Source organism: Gossypium raimondii, chromosome 9 (assembly GCF_025698545.1).
Source record: "Gossypium raimondii isolate GPD5lz chromosome 9, ASM2569854v1, whole genome shotgun sequence".
Classification (NCBI taxonomy): domain Eukaryota; kingdom Viridiplantae; phylum Streptophyta; class Magnoliopsida; order Malvales; family Malvaceae; genus Gossypium; species Gossypium raimondii.
In genome coordinates, this window is record NC_068573.1 from 6146810 (window position 1) to 6170598 (window position 23789).

The 23789-nt window shown below is 31.7% G+C and overlaps 3 protein-coding genes and 1 pseudogene across 4 annotated transcripts; 3 read left to right on the top strand and 1 right to left on the bottom strand.

Annotated features, from left to right (window-relative positions):
- Positions 1–1734: 1734 nt before the first annotated feature.
- LOC105798242 (HIPL1 protein) lies at positions 1735–4681 on the bottom strand. Of its 2 annotated transcripts, none has more exons than XM_012628233.2 (7): positions 4397–4678; positions 4113–4270; positions 3254–4042; positions 2954–3170; positions 2682–2860; positions 2302–2543; positions 1735–2212 (listed from the first exon to the last, which is right to left on the bottom strand). In XM_012628233.2, exons 1-7 carry the CDS (start codon positions 4491–4493, stop codon positions 1789–1791), a joined length of 2106 nt encoding a protein of 701 aa, XP_012483687.1. In that variant the 5' UTR covers positions 4494–4678; the 3' UTR covers positions 1735–1788. The 2 variants fall into 2 exon arrangements, with proteins under 2 accessions (XP_012483687.1, XP_012483689.1); XM_012628235.2 differs by having other exon boundaries at positions 2022–2171; positions 4397–4681.
- A 6262-nt stretch (positions 4682–10943) lies between these two features.
- On the top strand, positions 10944–11515 carry LOC105798245 (uncharacterized; annotated as a pseudogene).
- Positions 11516–13095: 1580 nt separating this feature from the next.
- On the top strand, positions 13096–14455 carry LOC105798244 (uncharacterized). Its single transcript, XM_052620408.1, has 3 exons — positions 13096–13645; positions 13780–14058; positions 14254–14455. The coding sequence occupies exons 1-3, from the start codon at positions 13096–13098 to the stop codon at positions 14274–14276; spliced, it is 852 nt and encodes a 283-aa protein (XP_052476368.1). The 3' UTR covers positions 14277–14455.
- A 3552-nt stretch (positions 14456–18007) lies between these two features.
- LOC105798247 (putative pentatricopeptide repeat-containing protein At3g28640) lies at positions 18008–20319 on the top strand. The gene has a single exon (XM_012628240.2). It carries the CDS (start codon positions 18148–18150, stop codon positions 19672–19674), a length of 1527 nt encoding a protein of 508 aa, XP_012483694.1. The 5' UTR covers positions 18008–18147; the 3' UTR covers positions 19675–20319.
- The last annotated feature ends 3470 nt before the right edge of the window (positions 20320–23789 follow it).

Below are 23789 nucleotides of genomic sequence, written 5' to 3' on the forward strand. Positions count from 1 at the left end.
AACTTTATTAAAGTTAAAAAATTCTAAGTGACCAATCACACTTATACATATAAAGATCGACGGAAAATATCAATTTTTTTTTTGCAAAATTCAAGTCCAAAAACCATTACAACATCCAACATTAAGAAGTAAAAGTTTAATTTTCTGAACAAATAAAGTAAAAGTTTAGTATTATTCGCTAGAAAAGAATAGGGTAAGCTATCAGAATAGTCACTTTTGTTTGCCTCAGATTACATTTTAGTCATTTATGTTTGAAATGTTATGTTTTAGTCACTTACATTATCGTGTTGTAACATTTTAGTCACTGAGCCATTAATTGTTGTTAGCGGTATAACAGTAAGCTGACGTAACATGTTAAATCATAATTTCAAACGAAAATTTTAGGTTAAATTATACAATTGGTCTCTATATTTTTTCCATTTTGAGCAATTTTTTTTATGTTCTTTTGACTCTTTTTTTTCCATTCTCTTCTGCCTCTCCTTTTGTTTTCCTCCCTTCAATTATTTATGTCAGCAACTGGCAATGACTGGTTGGTTCGAAAAAAAATGAACAATGAAATAGAGCAGCTTAAGATAGCATACTCAGGTGCATGATAGCCAAAGGTTCCCAAAACACGAGTCGAATGAAGACGAGCAACCATGTTGGAAGCCTAGTTTAAGAGCTCAAAATCTGTAATCTTTGCTTTGAAGTCTTCAAAAAGAAGGACATTGCTAGATCTGATATCTCTGTGGATAATCAAAGGTTGAACCTTCTCATGCAAATATTCCAAGCCTCTTACCGCATCAACCGCAATTCTTACCCTCTGCATCCAATCAAGAACCAAACCCGGTTGAGCCCCTTGAACTCCCTTCCTTCCTATGATTCCTAAAAGCAAGAAACAAAAAATGTCAAACTAAAATAGCTTAACTTATATGCACGGATGTTTTAACAAATGGAAAATATAGAAAAGTTATATTAAGAGAATTGGAGAAAGGAGGAAAACAGAAGGAGAAGCAGAAGCTAATGGAAAATAAAGAAAACAAAAGTTAAAAGAACATAAAAGAAAAAAAATTGCTTAAAAAATATAAGGACCAATTGTATAATTTAACGTAAAACTTTTATTTAAAATGATGATTCAACATGCCACGTTAGCAAAAATTAACAACTCAGTGGCTAAAATGTTACAACACGATAACGTAAGTGACTAAAATGTAATATGAGTTAAACAAAAGTGAGTATTTTAATGGTTTACCCAAAAGAATATTGAAATTAAGAGCGACTTATGATCAGGTTGTTCCTTTTGTTTTCCTCCCTTTAATTCTTTTGTATTTGAAAATATTTAGAAAAAAAAATAAGTTTAAAAATGGGTTTGAATAAAAAAAATTTGTTTATTTAAAATATAGGTTGGGCTTGGACTTCAACATATAAGGTCCGAGTTGAAGTCCGAGCATAACCTGACTTTTTTTCAATTTTATAACATGTTTTTCTTTAATTTTATATTTTATTATATATTATGTAACTTATATATTATAAAAATTAAATTTGTAACATTGTAATGTAGCTATTTAAAGTATGTTGATTTCAAATTTTAATATAAAAATATATGAAATAAATAAATATTAAATAAAAATAACATATTTTAAATAAAATAAAATAAATCTTTGAGTTAACCATTTATTACAAATTTAGAAAAATTTAGAAAAAGGAAAAAAAAACTCATATTTTAGAAAACTCAACGAAAAAAAAAACTTGAAATCAGCAAGAAAAGAAACGTTCTCTTTATCTCCAATCAACAACTCCAAGTATAGATTACAAGAGAAAACTCAACAATCCAATGAATGAAACACAAGTAAAAACCAGAATCTGTAATGTTAGAGGACTGCTAAATTTGCTTCCTGATGAAGGAGAAGATGATGGAGGATCAACATCAGATCCAGGAGGAGCAGTAAAATCCGTAACATTTTCCCTGGAACAAGTATAGTTGCATCTACTTGAACGAACAATTCTATAAACGCCATTACTGGTCAATATGAAGATGTCTTTCTTATTATCCAGCCCAAAGGAGAATATAAACCCTAATGCTGGAGATGTTAACTCAGGTTCAGCATTGCATTGGATAGGGGAGTCTTGGGCACATTTAACAGCAAGTTGATCTGTTGTGAAGTTTCCACTGCCTTTGGGGTTTTCAAAACCTGCCCAAATAACATCAGCATACAAATCTGCATACAGATATCTGCAACCATGGTTTATAAGTTATTAGACCATGGTAATTGGCATGTTATTGTGGACAATGTGTAAGGTCTTTCTTGTCAACTGACTCACCTTCCATACAAGCATGGATCAGTCATAGATCGGTAGAAATAACCACCACTGATCGATGCCGATCCTTCAGCTTTGTTTAAAGAAGAATGGTTGTATCCCATAACTGGGAAAATTGCATTTATGGGGTTTGAAGAATTATTAGCCTCAGAATAGTTTGATAAATTGTATAACAAAGGTCCTTCATAAACTCTCCAACCATAGTTTCCTCCCTTTGTCACTATATCCACTTCTTCATATTGGTCCTGCATAAGATCAATGATCTATGCATCACTAACATGGTTATATAAATCGTGTATGTTTTTCCGGCACTTCATTTTTCTTGAAGTACTCATATCCGAACATGTATGCAACATTAATTAAGCTCCATTGGAAAACTTAACCTGACCAACATCTGCACATAGGAAGTAAGAAGGCCTCTCAGAATCAAAACTACATCTCCAAGGATTTCTAAATCCCATGGCCCAAATTTCTGGAAGCAATTCATGGTCTTCATAAAATGGATTGTCTTTAGGAATTGAATAATTTCCCCATAGATCAAATTCACTGATATCTTTTGCACCTGCAGAGTTGAAAAATATTGGTACAACATCAAATAATACCTTGTCTGAAAATTCTGGTTCTGGTAAGGGGAAATTTCATGGCAATACTTAACTGGGTATGGTATCTATGTCAAGCCTCATAATCTTTCCAAGCAAAGATCTCTTGTTTTGTGAAAAGTTATAAGGGTCACCACTGCCTCCACCATCTCCCATCATAAAATACAAATATCCATCTTTAGGTCCGAAGAGAATCTGACCACCATGTTGGGAAGTGAATGGTAGTCCCATGGTAAGTATTCTTCTGACTTCTACCGGTCTAATTTGACTAACCTTAAATCAAAAACCAGATTGAATGAGAACGAAACTTGACTCTATATCATGATAAATGACTGTTACAAGCAGAGTTTTTTTACCAAGGAAAGATTCAATGTGGTACTGTTGGTTGTGAATTCTGTTATAACACTGTGATATTGGCATGGTCGAGCCCCATTGTCTGAACTTAACTCTGAAGGATCACATCCTATATCACTGTTACATGAACATCTTCCTGAACATCCTGGCCATTGAACCTTATCACAGTTAAACGAAGCGAAGAATCGGCCGTTTTGTTGAAAGTTCGGATGAAACGCAATTCCCAACAATCCAAGCGCAGCATCAGCATGTACTTCATCAGTCAAATCTAGAAACGGATTCGACTCATCAATGCCTAATGTTTCTCCTGATCCTTGCTCAGGAACCATTGCCAACCATAATTTTCCGGCTTGGTTAGACAAAAAGACACGGTTCGAACCGTCGGGATGAGCCACCATGTTAAGGTAGGATCCATTCCCTATTTTCTCAAGACAGATACCACTAGGAGGACTAATATTTTCAGAACTGTTTAGCAGAACTGGACCTCCATTAAAACATGTTGCTCCATCATCAGAAGCTCCACCAAATTCATCACAGAAAGCACCCTTAGATTGCCATAACTCAGTCAGCTTCGAAGTCGAATTAATTTGTATACCACCTTTAGCTTGCAGTGCAAAAGGAGAATTTATGATTGATACGTTATGGCATTTATCCCAAACTTCTGCACAGTAATCAACTTTGGCTTGTTGTGACTGGCTTGACCTTGTTGAAATAGATGAGTTGCAAAGAACAGGAACTGTTCTTTGTGCAGAATCGATTCGATATAGCTCCGCCGAAAATTGGTCACATCTCTGCAATCACATAACATTTAGACCAGTTCATATTATCATCTATTACAAAGACTTTAAGTGGCACCCTTACCGAGCAGAGTATCGATTTAAGGACCGAAGCACAAGCAGAAACAGAGACATTCATTGACTTGAACTGATTCCTCAATTTCAGATCCTCAGTGGCATTACAACAAACACTTCCATTGTACTGACAAAAGGAAAGAGGGGTCTTAGAAGTAAAGGGTGCTCCTGTTTCAACAAAAAAAGATCACCAAATTGAAATGTAGTATTACAGCTATTTCAATGAAGAAAGGGTCTTTATAAGCAACCAAATAGAACATTTTCTTTTCATAAAATGAATCAAAAGACACCTACTGAAGTTTGTACACAAGGGATGTGAAGAACAACGATGGCTAAGCAGAAGATTCAGGCAAGAAATGATGAAGATTAGAGTTAGAACACCAGCCATCATCTCTTAGAAACAAACTTTGAACATGCATAAACTCAAGAATTACCCTGTAAAATCAATTCTAAGTTTGACAAAATGGGTTATTTTTGTAACACTCAAATTCAAGTGTTCTTTTTTTTATTGGATTATACCAATTCAGCCTCTAATTTCCTGTCTGCCATGGTTGACTTTCCTTGTTTGCTTGAATATGGAATGTAAACAAGAGCATGGGAACATAAACTCAAGCTGACCTATTCTAAAATATATAAACAACAAAAAACTAATAACAATAACAAGTTGATTTCATCATTGATATGGTTTTGAGTAAAAGAGAAGAAATAAAAGTAAAGTCAAACACTCCAACTCAAAGAAAGTTAGACTTGATTTTACCTTGCAAGAGACTGACTTCAAACATAGAACTTCAACAAGTGGTTGTAAAAGTAGATTTTCTGCTGACAATCTACAATGTTGCACTGTTTATTTTATAAGGGGAAGGGGTAGATTTTTTAGGAAACGATGTTGAAATTGGTATTGACCAAAGATTTGATGTCAAATCCTTTACCATGTATTAATAAAACTTTTAATTAACCACTTAACTAAAGTTACATACTAATATTATTAAAGATTTTAATTTTATTATACACACTTTATTACCTTTACTCAAGCTAAACTATTTATTTCATTAGTTATCGTATGTTATTTTAAACGCATGTTCGTGTTCTGAATTTGTAATTCCCACACGCATACGCTTGGTGATAAAATTTTTAATTTTTATTAAATTTTAAAATGTTAGAATTTCTTTTTTTTTTTTTATAAAAAACCTACTAATTCCCCTAAGTCAATACCTCATAAAAGTCAAATCTCAATAGTCAAACAGAACCAAGTCCACTTTTACCCTTTGAAAATCATCTAATCTCACTCTCATCATCCATGATGAAGAAATCTCACCAGTCATTCTATTTCTATATATGAAAGCATCAACACATTTAGCTATAACAAGTTGAATATTTACGAAAAAACCTCCTTCATCCGTACCAATTCCTCATCTCCCACTAACCAAATCTTTATTAAAAACTTTTGGTTAAACTAAAATTTAAATTTAAATCTCTATCCTTTAATTTATTACAATTCAGTCCATTTTAATATTATTAATTAATCTAAATTGTTAATTATTTTCATTTGAATATTTTCAGAAGCAGTTTTAAGCATTTAAATCACGTGTACTTTTTATTGAATTTAAGATTCATATGATTTTTAGAATATTTTTATAAAATTTCCTCAATGTTAAAATTCTTGATTAAATAATAATATTATAAAAGTGAGAATATCAAATTAAACTTTAAATTTTGACATAGTTGAGGAACCAAAACTCCATAATATAACTGAAAAGTTAACATTCTACTTAGTATTAAAGAAAAAATTCCCACTTTCCCAAATCTATTTGCTTTTATAATTAGTCCTTGATTTCATAAATCAACTCATATTGCCATATGAATGCTGAAATTTTTAAGTTAATAAATAAATTATGGGACTGTCATGTATATATTTCTTAATCATATGAACTGTAACGGGTATAAATCATCTAATCATTTTGGTAAGATGGTAAAATCTAAAATTCAATCAATGATGGATGAAATTATATAATTATTTCATATACATATCTATGCTTTGAACTCTAGCATTTGGTCCATTGGTCTTGGTGTTCACCTCCGAATCCTCGTCATGAGTTCAACTAGTCATAAGAATCGCTTCTGTGTGTTGTGTGCGTATGTGATACTTAAGGATCTCATAAAGGGGTGAAACAAAAAATGTTACTTGAAAGGATAGAGATGAATAATAAATTTTGTATTAATTTATAATTTTATAAATTTAAAAAGATTAAGGGGTAAATTCACCCTTTTGAAAGGGTCGTTTGTCCATGCCTTGGACTCACATAACCATATGATTATCAAATCTAATTTTTCAGTAAAAGTATCATAGAGGTTTTTATATCAGGAATCAAATTGTATTTGCTTTCTTTATTTTAAAAAATAGATAAATTAGTTCTTGTACATTAAATCAATGAGCAAACTGACCTTTCTGTTAAGGTTTTCATCCATTTTTACTATTAAAAGTTAATTTGTGTCTGTCAGCATAAGGTACACATGGCATATGACATGTAATTGTTTGATCAATCATGCCAGTTTTTAATAGTAAAAATGGATAAAAATTTTAATATAAAGGATTAGTTTGCTCTTTAATCTAACGAACAGAGACTAATTTATCTTTTGTTTTAATAAATAAAATAAAATACAATCGACTCTATCATAAAGACCTTCACAATACTTTTACCCTAGTTTCTCCTATTAGTTATAGTTTCATACCACATGTCATTATTTATTCACTATATGGTCAGTTTTAGTAAAAGAGTAAAATGCAATCTCACGTTTAGTATAAGAGCTTTCATAATACCGGGCCTTCAAAAAAAAAAATAATCGAGTAATTGTTAATTTTATTAAATTTAAGATTCATATAATTTTTAGAATATTTTTTATAAAATTTTCTCAAACACCTTATGTTAAAATTCTTGATTAAATAATAATATTATAAAAGTAAAAATATCAAATTTGTTGAGTAATTACCAAATTTGTTGAGTAATTTTCTGCATGTCTCATTAAAGAAAACATTCGGGTATTTATACATATTATTATTGTTCATGATTTGACTCCACTGTTCATGATTTAACCTCACTACTTCTAGAACTGACACTCTAAGTAGACCTCAGACATGTCGGACACGTGTATCGTTTTAGGTCACTTGTTGGAGTTCGCAGTCCCCTCCATGCGAACTCTTTGAGTGTGTGCAAGCTGGAACCACGAACTCCATTCGACTCCTGCGAACTAACACCGCGAGCTCTCCTAAATGTCCTCTCGTTGTACATCTCTTGTGTACATCTGATCGAGTCACAGGCAGACGACCCGAAGCTTATCTAGTTCTCGAGTCGGTAACTATTATTGTATAACAAAATTAAACTTTAAATTTTGACATAGTTAGAGTAACGAAAACTCCATAAAGGCAACATTCTATTTCGTATTAAAGAAAAAAATTTCCACTTTCCCAAATCTATTTGCTTTTATAAATAGTCCTTGAATGCTGAAATTTTTAAGTTCATAAATAAATTATGGGACTGTCATGTATATATATATATATATTCTTAATGGGTATAAAGCATCTATTCATTTTGGTAACATGGTAAAATCTAAAACTCAATTAATAGTGGATGAAATTATATATTTATTTCATATACATATAACCTTGAACTCTAACATTTGGTCTATTGATTTTGGGTTGACTTTCGAACCATCGTCATGAATTCAAGTAGTTACAAGAATCGTGTATGTGATAATTAAGTATCTCATAAAGGGTGAAACCAAAAGGTTACTTAAAAGGGATAGAAATGAGTAATAAATTTTGGATGAATTAAAGTGCAGTTTTAACATTTTATTAATTTATAATTTATATTTTATATTTTATATTTTATAATTTTATAAATTTAAAAGATTAAACCTTTTGAAAGGGTCTCTTGTCCATGCCTTGGACTCACATAACAATATGATTTTCGAATTTATTTTTTCAGTAAAAGTATCATAGAAGTTTTTATATTAGGAGTCGATTTCTATTTCATTCTTTTATTTAAAAAATAGATAAATTAGTCCTTATACATTAAATTAAAGAGCAAATTGATCTTTTGTTAAGTTTTTCATCTATTTTTACTATTAAAAGCTAGTTTGTGTTCATCAGCATAAAGTACACATGACATATTATATGTATTTGTTTGGTCAATTATGTTAGTTTTAATAATAAAATTGAATGAAATTTTTAACATAAAACATCAATTTACTCTTTAATTTAATGTACAATGATTAATTTATATTTTTAATAAAAAGACAATATTTTACCCTAATTAATCCTATTATTTGTAGTTTCAAAAACAAAAGTATCAACTTGCTATGATGAAAACATTCTTAGAAAAAAAATAGTACCAACTTGGTAATAACTATTGTTAGGATCAATTCGATTAAGTAACAAGTAAAAAAAATAGCAGAATAGATTGAGAAATTGAACACACAAATTTAACGTGTAAAAACACCTCCAAAGAGGATAAAAAACCACAGGTAAAGATAATTTTACTATAATGGCAAAAGAACAAAGAGTACAAAAGATGACGATAAAAACTAAACCTCAAAAACCCGAAAACAAAGAACCCTCAAAACGTAAACACAAAATTCTTTAAATATGTTATGAGTTCTAATCTCTAATGGGTGTATTTTCTAAGGTTGTCATAGGTTAAATAATAATAAAATAATCTAAACAAATCAGAGTTTGATTGAAACAAGTAAACAAAGTTTAACTAAAAGATTATTTCTCAAATTTGACTGAAATGGGAGTCATACTTAACAAATCTCCACCTTGACTCATATTTCCACAATGCCATCTTTGCCAAAACCGCCACGAGCCTATCTTGAACTATGTAGGGAACTAATTGAGTCGAATCTGTACTTAGAAATTTGAAGACTTCTAGCCTTCGACTTGTACACTGCCAAATTAAAACTAACTCGAGTTTGATTTTTACGAACACAGTACCCTAACTTTTCAAAACCTGCATCCTAAAGAGAACCTCTATTCAACGAAACGGTCATACATTTTTCCCTCCTATGTCCAAGTTGCCTCCGCTCCAAATGAGTTGACTTTGACTCCGTAACGGATGAGGGACGTTCGATTTCACTGGCCACTGTAGAACCTTCCAGAATATAAAGACTGTCGGTTCTTTTACCTTTTAACAAAATAAGATCTCCACGAGATAATTTTATGGCGAACGACTCGATGTTGATTCTGCATCCTTTCAAGTCTAAAATACTCAAGGAGATGAGATTCTTTCGTAAATCAAGTACATACCTAACATCTAAGAGTGTCCTAATCGTCCCATCGTGTATTCTAATTTTAACAGTACCAATATCGATTACCTTACTAGATAAATCGTTTCTCATGCGCACAACTCCACCGTCAACCGAACTGTATGTGGAGAACCATTCTCTATTAGGACACATGTGGAAAGAACACCCCAAATCTAGGATCTACTCAGATGTGAGCTTGGAGTTATCACTCGTTGACACTAACTAGAAATCATCACCACTTTCATCAGCCAAATTAGCACTAGCTACATTTTCCTCGTTACTCTCAGTAGTTCTTTTATTTCGCAGTTTATAACAATTTGCCTTGGCGTGACCTAACTTTTTACAACAGCGACACATTTTGTCTCATTTCTTTGATGCTACCAAAACGGAAGCTTGCCTATCTACCTTGCTATCCAAACCAAACTTATTGTCGAGTTTGTCTCTACTCAACAAATGACCCTTCACATCTTTGAACGAGAGTTTGTCTCTGCCATAAATCAAGGTCTCCCTGAAAGACTTGTATGAATGGGATAAAGAGCACAATAATAGCATAGTCTAATCTTCATCGTCAATATGAACCTCAACGTTCTTTAAATCATTTAAAAGAGTAATGAATTGACTAATGTGATCTCTAAGAAGCTCACCTTCGTTCATGCGAAACGTAAATGGACGTTGTTTCAACATTAAATGGCTAGCTAGAGACTTAGTCGCATAAAGAGTTTATAACCTTTTCACAAGGCGGATAAGGTCTTCTCCATCAATACCTCCTGCAATACCGTATTTCCAAGGCACAATTGGATTGCAAACAAGGCCTCTTCATCAATCTCTTCCCATTATATCTGATTTAGATTCTCAAGCTTTTTCCCAGTAACAACATTTTTCAAGCTGGTTTGAACTAGAATTGTCATCATCCGAACATGCTACAGATTGAAATTTGTCTCACCATCGAACTTTTCAATTTTAAACCTTGTTACTGTTATCTCTAAATGGGTTGATTTATGAAAATTGAACTAACTTTGATACCACTTGTCGGGATCGACCCGATTAAGCAACAAGTAAAAAAATAGAGAAATAAATTAAAATTTTGAACACACAAATTTAACATGGAAAAACACCTCCAAAGAGGATAAAAAACCACGAGCAAAGATAATTTTACTATAATGGCAAAAGAACGAAGATGACAAAAGATGAAGATAAAAACTAAACCCCGAAAACTCAAAAACAAAGAACCCTCAAAACGTAAATACAAAATTCTTTAAATGTGTTATGAGTTCTAATCTCTAATGGGTGTATTTTTTAAGTTTGTAAAAGAGCCTATTTATAGGCTAAATTCATAGGTAAAATAATAATAAAATAATCTAAACTAATCAGAATTTGATTGAAACAAATAAACAGAGTTTAACTAGAAGATTATTTCTCAAATTTGACTGAAATATGAGTCATATTTAACAACTATCAACTAAAGAAAAGGAAAGGAAAGAATAAATTATAGCACACACACTTTCCATTCTCAATCTCCTTTTAATTAATAACAAAATCAATGGAGTTCTTCAACATAGCTAAAGCAGTAAGACTCCGTAGTCACCTTGGCTAGTACCTACTCGCCGAAGAGGACGAGGAAACTGTCCGGCAAAGCCGAAACGACTCCTCCCAAGGCGCATGTTGGAAGGTTGAGCTCGTCCAAGGTGATAGCCACTTGATTCGTCTCAAGAGCATTTACAACAAGTACTTAACTGCAAGTGGTGAACCATTTTTGCTAGGCATGATTGGAAATAAAGTGTTGCAAACAATTCCGTTGTCAAAAAATGATGGTTTTACGGAATGGGAGTTGATTAACGATCAGTTCCGAGTGAAGTTTAGAGCAAGGAAAGGGCAACTCTTGAGAGCTAACGGCGGACCGCCACAGTGGAGGAAAGTAATGCATGATATCCCACATAGAACGGCTACACAAGATTGGTTCTTTGGGGTGTCGATTTGATTGAGATTTTGGAACCGGATTTGATAAATTTTTCTCACGATTCAGAGAGATTTCAACATTCAGATAAAGGATCTGCATCACTTATTACCCATAATTTCAAACATGCATTTGGGAGAGAGGCAAGGTTTCTATGATTTTTCTTCTTTTCATTGCTTAAATTTCATCAGCAGCAGCAGCATCATTTTCATCTTCATCATCACTATTATTATTTATTTGTTGTTACTATTTTAGATATTATCAAGTTTGTAATTATTTGATAAAATATCATGCAAACATTAAGACAAGTCAGCACCAATCAAAATAAATAAATTATAATAGAGGTTACTCTAACACTTAGCTTTTTTTATGAGAATTTTTTATCATCTATTTATGAAAATTATAAAATAATCATCTAATTATTTAATTTTATTTTTGTTAATCATCAGATGATTAACATAAAAATTGAAATACTCAAATATCAAAGATGGTTGAATGACTAAAAAATCATAATTGGGTAACTATTAATGCAGTTTACCTTAAAAATCGAAAACCTTAATTAATATCATTGTTATTACAATAATAAAGAGAATATAAGTTTGAATATATTCTTATAAGAATCTACATCAATAAAATATATAAAAAAATGAAGGGTAATTATTTCATACTTTGTTAGTGGAGTTTTATAAACTTCACAAGCGGATTAAGGATGTGACAAGTATTATATTTATTTATATAATTAAATCCTTTTTTTATTACATCTTATAATACACTTATCAAACCCTTAACTCGCTTGTAAAGTCTAAAAACTCTATTACGGATGAAATTTTTAGACTCCACAAATGAATTCACGATATAACAAATGTCACATTTATTTATATAATCAACGTAAACTATTTTGATTTCTATTATAGTAATTAAATTATTTTAGGACTCTCAAGAGTTCTCCCACATAAATTTGATAATTTTAGACATTTATAAAATTATAATCCGCATATTATTTTTTTACAATAAGAAAACAAAACTTAAAAATTAAACTACGCAGTCAAAATTAAAAGCAACATTAGCCTTATCACTCTCAAGAGTTTCTAATAGATTTAGGGTGGGTTTGAATAGGCGATTGGGTGCGGTGTGGTGCGGTGCGGTGCGTTTAGCTTACTTTTTGTCTTACGTTACAGTATCGGTACAGTATCTAATCTCACCGCCACTGCTGTTTTTACACTAACCGCAACCGCAAGTAAACGCACTGCCCATCCAAACCCACCCTTATAGGAGCTGTTGTCAAAACATTAACTCCCTATAAATCAGTAGATATCATCTTGACAATTCGATCTGGATTAAATTAATTTTTCTTAAAATATGTCTAACCACTCAATGCTCGATATTTCGTAACCGGTATATTTAATAAATAGAAAATTACATATTTAAACACAATTAATACATAACTATTTTAGCGGAATACAACATTTATAATTAAAAAAAATATTTAACTCTCGTTTTGGGAAACAAAGTAAAATCACAAAAACTCCCAAAATATCGGTTCCTCTTTGCTTCCATTATCAAACTCCATTAAATTTTCCTTTCCTCGAATTTTCCTGCCTTCAAACAGTTTCCGGTGTTAGCTGATATTAATCTAGATATTCAGGTAAAGAATAAAAATAAAATAAAATCGAAATCCCCTTTTTTTTTTTTTAAATCGTAGATTTTGTTTTGTTTGTAATTGTATTAGAGTGCTGCCATGGAAATCTTCGAAGAAGCAAGCATTGTTCGATTTCGTAGCATCCATGACAAATACTTGCTTGCAGAGGATGATGAGGAAACTGTTTCCCAAGAGCGAGGCGGAACTGTACGGAACGCGAGATGGACGGTGGAGTTCGTGCAGTTCAATTCCACCCATATTCGTCTTAAAAGCTGTTACGGTAAATACTTGACGGCTTCAAACATGCCGTTCCTATTGGGGATGACAGGGAAGAAAGTGTTGCAGACATTGCCAAAACGATTGGATTCTTCGGTTGAATGGGAACCTATTCAAGAAGGTTCCAGGGTTCGGCTAAAAACTCGTTACGGCCAATATTTACGAGCAAATGGTGGGATACCACCATGGAGGAACCACATTACACATGATACTCCTTATAGAACCTCACATCAAGATTGGATCCTTTGGCAAGTTGATATTTTAAGGTTTCGCCACCAAGATAAACTCCCTGCTCCACCTCCTCCTTTTCAAGTACAAGCTGATGGATTTGACAATTCTGATACTGGTTCACCTCCAACAATTTCACTTAGAGGCTCTAGAATGTCTAAAAATGAGGTGAGGTTGACATACAGTCCATCTAAGCTTGGGATGTCCTATTATTGATTGTAATTTTGTTGGGTTTTATATATATATATATATATATATATATGCAGGAAGATGACTCAGGAAATGGATCGCCAAAGGCATTTGAAGGAAGGATTATTAAGTATGAGGTAGTTGATGATAATGGTGATGTTGACCAAAATATTGGAGAGCGTAAATTCATATTTAAAGGGAATGGGGTTGATGATTTGAAGAAAGCATTGAAAGAAGAGAATGTTGTGAAGGAAGAGTTTTCTCTTTGTTCTCGTAACCCTTTGAATGGCAACCTTTATCCCCTTCGTTTGCAGCTTCCTCCCAACAATACCGCAATGCATGTTGTTCTGGTTCCTCTATCATCTAAAGGTAAGGAAATCTTTAATACGGATAGGGTAAATTAATCTCTATACATTAAATTAAAAGCGTTAGAAACTGATGCTTATACGTAAAATTCAATCTCAGAACTTCCACAGTACCACGCCATCAACAAAAAATAAAGAATCCGAGTAACTTAGTTGTTAATTTCTATAGACTAATAATTTCTGCTTCTTTTTTTACCAGTGGCAGATGATTTATGGCTTTGAAACATGTGAAGGAACTTTCAACTTGTACCTTAGCTTGTTGCTAGAAACTGCTAACAGCAATGGAATGAGGCAAATTCCAATTCTTTCATTCATTTAAAGCTAAAGGGTTTTTTCTTTTCTTTTAATTCTAGCCATGTTTTGTCATCTGCTTAATTGTTTCATTCAAAGGCTCATCTTTTTGCAGTTAGCAGAGATGTAGAAGAATTCCTTTTTGGACCATGTTTTTATGTGAGATTTGATTTGGAGGATCAATCGATTTACTCTGTAATGGGTTTGTTGCAGATTTGTATTTTATTCTTCCACACAGAAAAAACAATTCTAAACATCAACATTTTTCTTCCTAAATTCTCTTTAAAAGATTTTGCCAAATGCTGCCCAAATCATAATAAAATGATGGTTTCATAAAGCCATAGACAATGGAAATTCTTTTCATATGTTAGAATAAGAGATGAATAACAAAACATTATTATTAGTTACACGAAAGTAAAAATTTCAACCATAGCAATTGAGTCTTAACTCGATTGGTATCGGTATTGTTGTCAGTACAGGAGGATGTGAATTTGAGTGTACTGATACGCATTATAAGTATTTTCTGTATTTTTCTTTCTCTTGTAATTTGCTCTTCTTTAGTTTTCAGTTGTAAACTTACATATCCTCGTTTAGTAATCAAATCTTTAGTTCTATACTTTGATTTACTACAATTTATGGTGGGCAATGAGATTGGAATGGAGATCAAGTTGGGCTTCGATGGATGTTCATGAAGGAGGAGTTTTCTTCTTGAATGAGCAATGTCTAAACTCAATTTTGTTTTTCTTTACTACAATTTCTTAAATCCTGATATGGAGATCATGTTTGTGGATGTGCTTCATATGATTATGAGCTAAATTCATTTAAGTGATTGATTATTGCATGATATTGGCGTTAATGCACTGTGCAATTGATTTGATGAGCTTAATAACTTAGGCTTTACAAACCTTGGGTAAAAATTTAGATAGGAGAGGTTAAAAGGAAATTTTATTGGGTAAAATTAAATTAATTAAGTAGAACATCTAAAATCGAAAGGTACCACGAGAAGAGATCATAAGAGTTTTCCTTTTAATCGATTAAGATCGAGAGGAAATATCATTTAAGAGGGAGACATAGCATTAATATCAATGCCATTAACAATAGGAAGAACAACCGATCATTATTAGAATCTCATGAGAAGTTATTGGTTACAATAAATCATAGTTTTAAGATTTTAACAATCAAATTTAGTCATCTACTCATCATTGAATATGGATCACTTCAATAACTTTGACAGACTTTTGCATAACATAGAAATTCTTTAGTGTCCTTGTCTTCCTTGGATATGTTCATTGGAATGCTCACCTATATTTCATTGTAAAAAAAAAGAAAACTATATTGTAACTTGACCCGTAGTGTTTGCGGTAGAGATCTCATGCATGTTTATTGTTGAAAATTGTTGTTATTTGCATGATTTTGTGAAGTGCAATAGGACCTCGTCAAGTTTCTAGCACCATTTTCGGGTATCAAACCCGGGTCGTCCACATGACAAGCAAGAATACTCACTGCTATACCCACTATTTGATTTTTTTTTTTTCCTTTTATGGTCACCAGGTGTTAAAAGACTAATGGGAAATGTGGCAGGTTTTAAAATTAGCATAATAGTAACTTTAACCCTCAATATTTATGTATTGTGTCGATATGTCTTTTAAAAAGTTTAACCATCAACGTTTAAACATGGTGTAATTCGATCCTTTTTGTAGGTTTGCTTTTTCTTTAGGACCCTATCACCTAAAAAGCTAAAAAAACTCATTTTTATCAGCTAAATTTGATTTAAAATATACCAAAAATAAAAATACCAAAAACTAATATTTTACACATTTTTTTACTCTTTTCTCTTGATCTCTAGTTCTCCATCATTGGATTGAACACTAAAAGCTAGATGACTCGGCCTTCACCAGTTCACTTTTCAACAAGTTTATAAGATTCGCTTTTGAATATAGTTAGACATTGGTTCAACTCAACTGTTCTTGTTAATATCGTCGTCGGTTTTACTGTCTTCGACAAACACAAAGAGCCTCATCACTCGTTCAACTAACCCACTATTAAAAGGGAAATGCAAGTGCCTTTGAGATCAACTTCCAGAATGAGAGTCACAATAAACTTAACCGAGTTCAAGAAGTGGATAAACTAAACTGCTTGGAGACCTCATGAGTTCAAATAAAGCCATGAATTAACTCGCATTACCGATCAACAAGGCAACATCATTTGTTGGTAAATAGGAGTGATTAGAGTCCTGCCACTTCGTCCATTTGCAACGTTATTATTGGGTTTGACTCAATAGAAAATGTAAAACAACAAAAAGCAAAACAACCTAAATTTTGAAAAATAATCAATTCAATTCCTTCAAATCCACTTCATTAATTCAACCAAATTTTAAGTCTAACAACTTAAAAACACAATGAAGTTTTTATTTACTTCATCAATGGCAGCCAACTCAAGCTAACAAAAAAATGAGTTAATTGTCACTATGAAATATCAAGTTGTTAGCTATTTGAAGTATAAGTGATGTATTCAAGATAATTCAACTGAATAATAAACAGTTTTTTTTTGTAAAATATTTTTGCTTTTATTTCTAATTAGCACACTATGTATTGAGTTATATTATTGTGTAAAAATATGATAAAACTAGGTAATGTGCAGACGTTGAGAGTTAATTTTTTAAAATTTAGCATTAAATTGACACGAAATGTAAATTTTGACGGCTAAATTTATTATTATGCTAATTTTAAAAGCTTATCTTCATGTTAGCCATTTAAGGATTGATGACCAAAAAGCAAAAATCAAATAATTGGTTGATTATTTTATAACTTTTTATAATTAGGTGACAAAAAATAAACTTATTAGTAATTGGATGACTACACTGAAGTTTGCCCATATTTATATTAGATATCGGCTGATTTCTCTAGTATTTTTATCTTTTGTATAAAATCTAGAAAAAATTTGATGCTTATGATGGGATTTAAACCCAAAATATCAAACATACACTCTCTCAACTTTACCATTTCAACTTGAGGAACATCTACTTTTATGTGAGCTCTTATCAAATATATAGTATAATTATTTTCATGAGTATGCCATAATCTTATTGATAATATCGTCGAATGAGCTAATGTCACAATTTAAATTTCCTTTTACTCAAAGTTTAAACTATTTTTATCTTAATTTTGTGCATGTTGCATATGTGTTATTATTATTAGTTTCAAATCTTACATTTTATTATTTATCATATGTTAATTATAAACATTTACATGCGTTTTAAATACATGATTTCCACAGACATATACGTGTGATAAAATTTCTAATATAGTTTTACATGTTTGAAATTGTAATGGTTATATTTTAACATTTAAATCTTTCAAAACTTTATATAATATAGTTTATATATTCAAATTAAATTTTATAAACAAATTATATTAATCATTTAAATACATTTAAAATTTATATTTATATAATGAAATGCAATAAATTATATTTTAATATCTAAAATCTAACTTTTTTCCTTCTTAAAAAGTAGTTTTTAATATCAATAACACCATTTGCTTTTACTTATAGTTTACTATCTCTTTGTTGTTCAACACTTGCATATTACAATGGAATCTAAAGGAAGATTTCGAGATATATTTCAGACAACCTAAACTTGGAACAATGGTGTTTGGATTTCAGAAAATTTTCCAAATGATAGACGATGTTAGAGCAAGCTTATTGAGCTTAATTGACACCCAAATTTTATATCCTTAAAGGCTTCCACTAGACCCTTTAGCTCATAGGTGACACCCCAACATTCAAAAGCCCCAACCCAACCATGAGCCACCACCCCAGCACCACCACCCAAGCCTGGACCCGGTGCTTAACCCTCTTAAAGCACTGCAGCAAAACAGCTCAAATCAAGCCAATCCATGCCCTTTTAATCACCCAAGGCCTCCACCAAAACCCCTATATCATCAGCAAACTAATCACCTCCCTTACCTCTCTTTCAACTAGCCTTGGCCTCCACTACTCTTCCCTCATCTTTGACCAGCTTCAAAATCCTAACTTATATATCTACAATGCCCTCATTAAAGCTCACTCTAACAGCCCTCACCCTCGAACTTCCTTTCATTACTTCAATCTCCTCTTAAATGAAGAAACTTTAAGACCCGATTGCCAAACCTTTAGCTCGATTCTTGTTTCTTGTGCCAAAACTTGCTCTTTGATTTCAGGAAAGCAAATCCAAAACTGGGTATTTAAGAACGGAGTGTTTTCATCAGATTCTTATGTTCAAACAGGGGTTATTAGGCTTTACGTTGAAACCAAGCTGTGGGGTGATGCAAGGAAAGTGTTCGATGAAATTACTTTCGTTGATGTTGTTAAGTGGAATGTGGTTATGAGTGGGTTAATACGGTGTGGTTTAGGGACTCAAGCTTTGGGTTTGTTTAAGGAAATGTTGGTTGACGGTTTGGAGCCTGACGAGTTTTGTTTGACCACAGCTCTGACAGCTTGTGCACAAAGTGGGAATCTTTGGGAAGGGAGATGGATTCACGAGTATGTGAAGAAAAGGAAAAATCATTTGGGACTTGATGTGTTTACTGGAACAGCTCTTGTTGATATGTATGCAAAGTGTGGATGTTTAGACTTGGCCATGGAAGTTTTCCAAGGGATGACTAAAAGAAATGTATTTTCATGGGCAGCCATGATTGGAGGTTTTGCAGTTCATGGTCATGCAATGGAAGCCATTCATTATTTTGAAAAGATGCAAACTTATGGTGTTAGGCCTGATGGGGTTGTTCTTCTTAGCGTTTTAACTGCATGTAGGCATGCAGGCTTAGCTGAGGAAGGTTTATTTTTGTTGAATAACATGGAACATCAATATAAGATTATGCCCAAACATGAACATTATAGTTGTGTGGTGGACTTGCTTTGCAGGGTAGGTAGATTTGATGAAGCTCTAAAGCTCATAAAACTAATGCCTATGAAACCGCTCGCATCGGTCTGGGGCGCTTTATTGAATGGTTGTCGGATTCATAACAATGTTGAGCTAGCTGAGCTTGCTGTTAAAGAGCTTCTAGAGGTTGAAGATTGTGACAAGGATGAAGAAGATGCAGCTCTTGTGCAGCTATCCAACATTTACTTTAGTTCTCAGAAAAGTGAAGATGGTTATAGGATCCGTAGGATGATCGGTGATACAGGACTCAAGAAAGCACCAGGTTGCAGCATGATCGAGGTTGATGGTAGGACAACAGAATTCGTTTCCACAACAGAATTCGTTTCCGGTGATGTATCGCATCCACTCCATTTTCAAATACATGCTATACTGAGGCTACTCTTCCCTGAGGACCCTGACACCTTGTAGACTATATGGATCTCAGCAAATGGCAATAGTGTCTGCACATTGCAAATTGACAAACCTAAGAATTGCTTCCAACGATGTTGCCGATAAGGAGCTCTTTGTCTCTGTTGAGGGGAGGTTGGTCTCGACCCTCAACAGAAAGTATTGTTCTTATGTTGGGGTTTTGTCTCCCATACTCCGAAGAAAGCCCAAAAGGTTTCATAGAATTTTGGGAGCGCCTTAGTTGTTGGAGATACAACCTACAAGCTCACGGAAGAGGTGTCAATAATGTACTATTGTGCGTAATATTAATTATGTATATTGTGCCTACCGGGGTTCAAACCACCAACCAAGGCATCTATAGCCCTTGCAAGCTTGTAGGCCTTATTTTAATCAACCGAGGCGCTCCTTGAAGTACAAGAGACAAAACCCCGACACAAAAATAATATTTTCCGTTGAGGGTCTGGACCAACCTCCCCTCAACAGTCTCCCTTCTATCAGATTTGATAAAGATGGTAGCAATAAATTCTTTATTACAATGGAGCCAGCTGAGCCATTTCTTGTAATTTTTATCTAAGTGACCATTTCTTACCAACTATCAATAACTTTCTTGTTTGTGCTAACAATTTTGCACTGATTTATTTACAAAGCTAGTTCATTTTTTTTTTCTTTGAACAATGCAATGGCCATAGTTGTTTCTTATTTAACAGAAGTAAAATTGCAGTTCATGGTCTTTTAATCTGCTGGGAGTTGACATAGAGAGTTACAAATGACAGCAAAAACTTTGAAGAACATACTGAAACAATATGTTCTTCACCAAGAAACATGTTTGTGTTTACTAATGATATGATGAAAGGAAGAAATTTACTGGCAGAAATGTTTAATGTTGGAGTTTGGAGCACTTCCATTGGAAAATGGACTCTCCAACATTGTGATGATAGGGCCCAATAGGCTTTTCTTTGAATCATAATCCACATTTTTTCTTTTTAGTAATTTCAGTTGAAGTTCTATTTTGTACCAAAAGCTTACCTTCCGATGTTAACACAAAAACTCAAATTCTGGATCTTGAAACCACTTATTTTCTAATGTTTATGTTGACATGCATAATTACAAAAAGCATCAACGTATTGGTTATCTTCCCGGTAGATATGCTAAATATGACTACACTGGAAACTCGTCAACATAAATTTGCAATCATGGATGTGGGAATCAAGCAACAAAATCTTAGGAGAGTATATTTACTAGTAGATAGTTGTTGGTTTTTACTTAAATATTTGTTCAAAATATTTCCAAAAACAGTAAGCTTCGATGTCTTGGAGTACCGAAATTCCTAGGGGTTGTACTCATACTTGGCCCGAAGTACAAATTCTTGGGGTCGTGTACCGATATTTGCCTCTCTTGGTTCAAAATTTTAGCTACTGTTTGAGGAGGTACTAAAATTAGTGGTCTGAGTATCTATACTCAACTTAAAAGGTATCGATACTTAAGCTTGAGGTATCAATACCTAAGTCTAGATTTACAGAAAATATGCCAAAACTATGAAGCAAAACATGCATTAAAACATACCAAAATGTACTAGGCATAAACCCAACATTTTACCAACATATGTAATATCCAATAATACATCAAAACACATTTACAAATTAGCATACATCAACTTCTTGGAATCTACTGCGTTTAGTGTAGTTATTTTGATAATAATGTTTGTAATTTTTCAAATAGATTAGTTAGTAAAATTCCATGGTTAAAATTTTTATCTTTTATATTTTTATCCTCAATATTTTTTGTATGAAAAGCAAAATGCATATACAAATATTAGCTCATTGGTTACCTAACGTTTAACTAATATTACATTTTTTCATGTGATCAGGTTGTGATGTGAGAAGACAACTTATATTATTAGGTAATATAAATGGTTCATAGTCTGAAGAATCAAAATTGAGCAAATTGATTCAAGGGATTATTATGTTTTCTATCAAGTCCAATTGGGGATTCCTTGCCTTGGGTATCAAAATGAACTATTCCCCAAAAAATAGACATAAATGTGATTGTCTAGATTAACAATACAACGAAAATTTATCCTAAATCCATTTATGGATCCATTCACTTGTGACATTCATAGTGTAGCTTCCCTCAATCCTAAGTAAGTAATTGACTATATTTATGTAACTCGTATATTTTAATATATTAAAACACGAGTTCAATTGGTAATAGGGCAAAAAAACTACTATGTTGAGTATACAAAAAAAGGTATTCTCTCAATATTTTGTTTAATATTTTAAGTAAAAAATTATTTACAATAATGAAATTCATAATTCAATAAAGAGTAAATGGTATTCTCTCATTGACATTATATGGTTTACGAAAAAAGAAACGTGACAATGAGTCATTTGTTTGAGACTAATATTTTCGTTACTATTTGTCAATAATGATTTTTTTCATGGTGAAAGATACAACAATAACTATGAAATAAAACATATGATACATATGAAATAAATAAATGAATGTACTAAAATTTATATAAATCTATGCCAAATGTTTACATTGTAAGTATTTATAACCTATGGTCTACAAAATAAATACTAACTTCTAACTTTTATGGTACATGTTAGGAAAAATATGAACAAAAAGAATTATTTTTAATATTTTGAGAAGAGAGAAGGAACTAATAAAGAAATTAAAATTACATAAAAGAATACTTAATTTGAAAACTATAATTATTTAATATATAAGCAATAAAATATTTAAATATTTAATAAATGAGAATTTTATTTTATTTTCATGTATATTCATATATAAACTATTTAAAACAATATAATTAAACAATTAGTTTAATAAATTTAAAATTATATTTATAATAAGTTTCTTATTGAAAAAGCATAATAAGTTTTGAGGAAAAAATATTTTAATAATTATATTTTGCATAACTTTTATTAATAACTAAATCATTAAAGCTTAACCCCATACTTTGAAACACGGTCATATGTTATTTTCCTTGCATTCGTCAATCTTCGCCACATCTCTCCCAATTCAACTTTCTTTCTTCTTTATAAAAGTAAACCAAATAGTCAAAAGGAAGTTAGAAAAAGGTTTACAACTTTTTGGTATAAAGAATAGTATATAGTATATACTTTTGCAGTATATTTTTTTTATTCTATAAGTAGTTTTAAAAAATGATATGTACTTTATTGGCACCGATATTATTGTCAATACAGAAGGACGTAGGTTTGAGTATCTTTCTCTTTGTGGGTTGGAGAGAAGATATGTCTCTTTTAAACATTATGTCAAAAAAATATAGATATTTTTTTATATTTTTGTAAGATACTTGTCAATTACTGGTCTTACATATGAAGTCTAAAAACTCTCTATAAATAATTTGCCTAAATTCTCATATTAAAAATTTTATTAATAAACCTTAAAAATAATTACACAAATAAATTGACTGCAAATTAAGCTTTTAAGATTTAACATATAAAATGCGGTAAAGGAGAATATTGCAAGTTTTATTCTTCATTTATTTTTGGAAGGTTGAACCTTTCTTTTGGAAAAAAAAATAGCCGGCAGACTCTACCAAAATAAATTCAAAGTCACCTGTCAACAACCTCGGCCCAATCTCACCCACCTTTTCTACTCAGAATCTAATAAATTTATGAGAAATTATTTAATACATTTTCGGTGGAATTTTTAGATTTTACAAGTCCATTAGAGATTCACAAGTATTTTATAAAAATAAAATTTAAAAAATACATATTAATTTTTAAAATTACTTGGGAAATAAAAAAATTAGATTATCAGTGTACCAAATACTCATCCAAAATTTTTATGTATTTACTTTTTAAGTTTTAAGTTTAAGGGTGAAATCCAGTTATGCAAGTAAAATTTAATGTCCTGTTCAGTTACTAGTCTAATAATATAATAAAATACTTATATATATATATATATATATATATATATATATATATATATATTACAATAGTTAGATATATAATCTAGAAAAATGAGGAAAAGTTCGTAAACATTTTCAAAATAAGTAAAAAAAAGTTCTTTCTCTTTTCCTAAAACGAGTCATGTGAGTAATTAAAATTATAGATTGAAATTAGTTTGTTTCTAACTCATATACTAAAATAAATAATACTCCT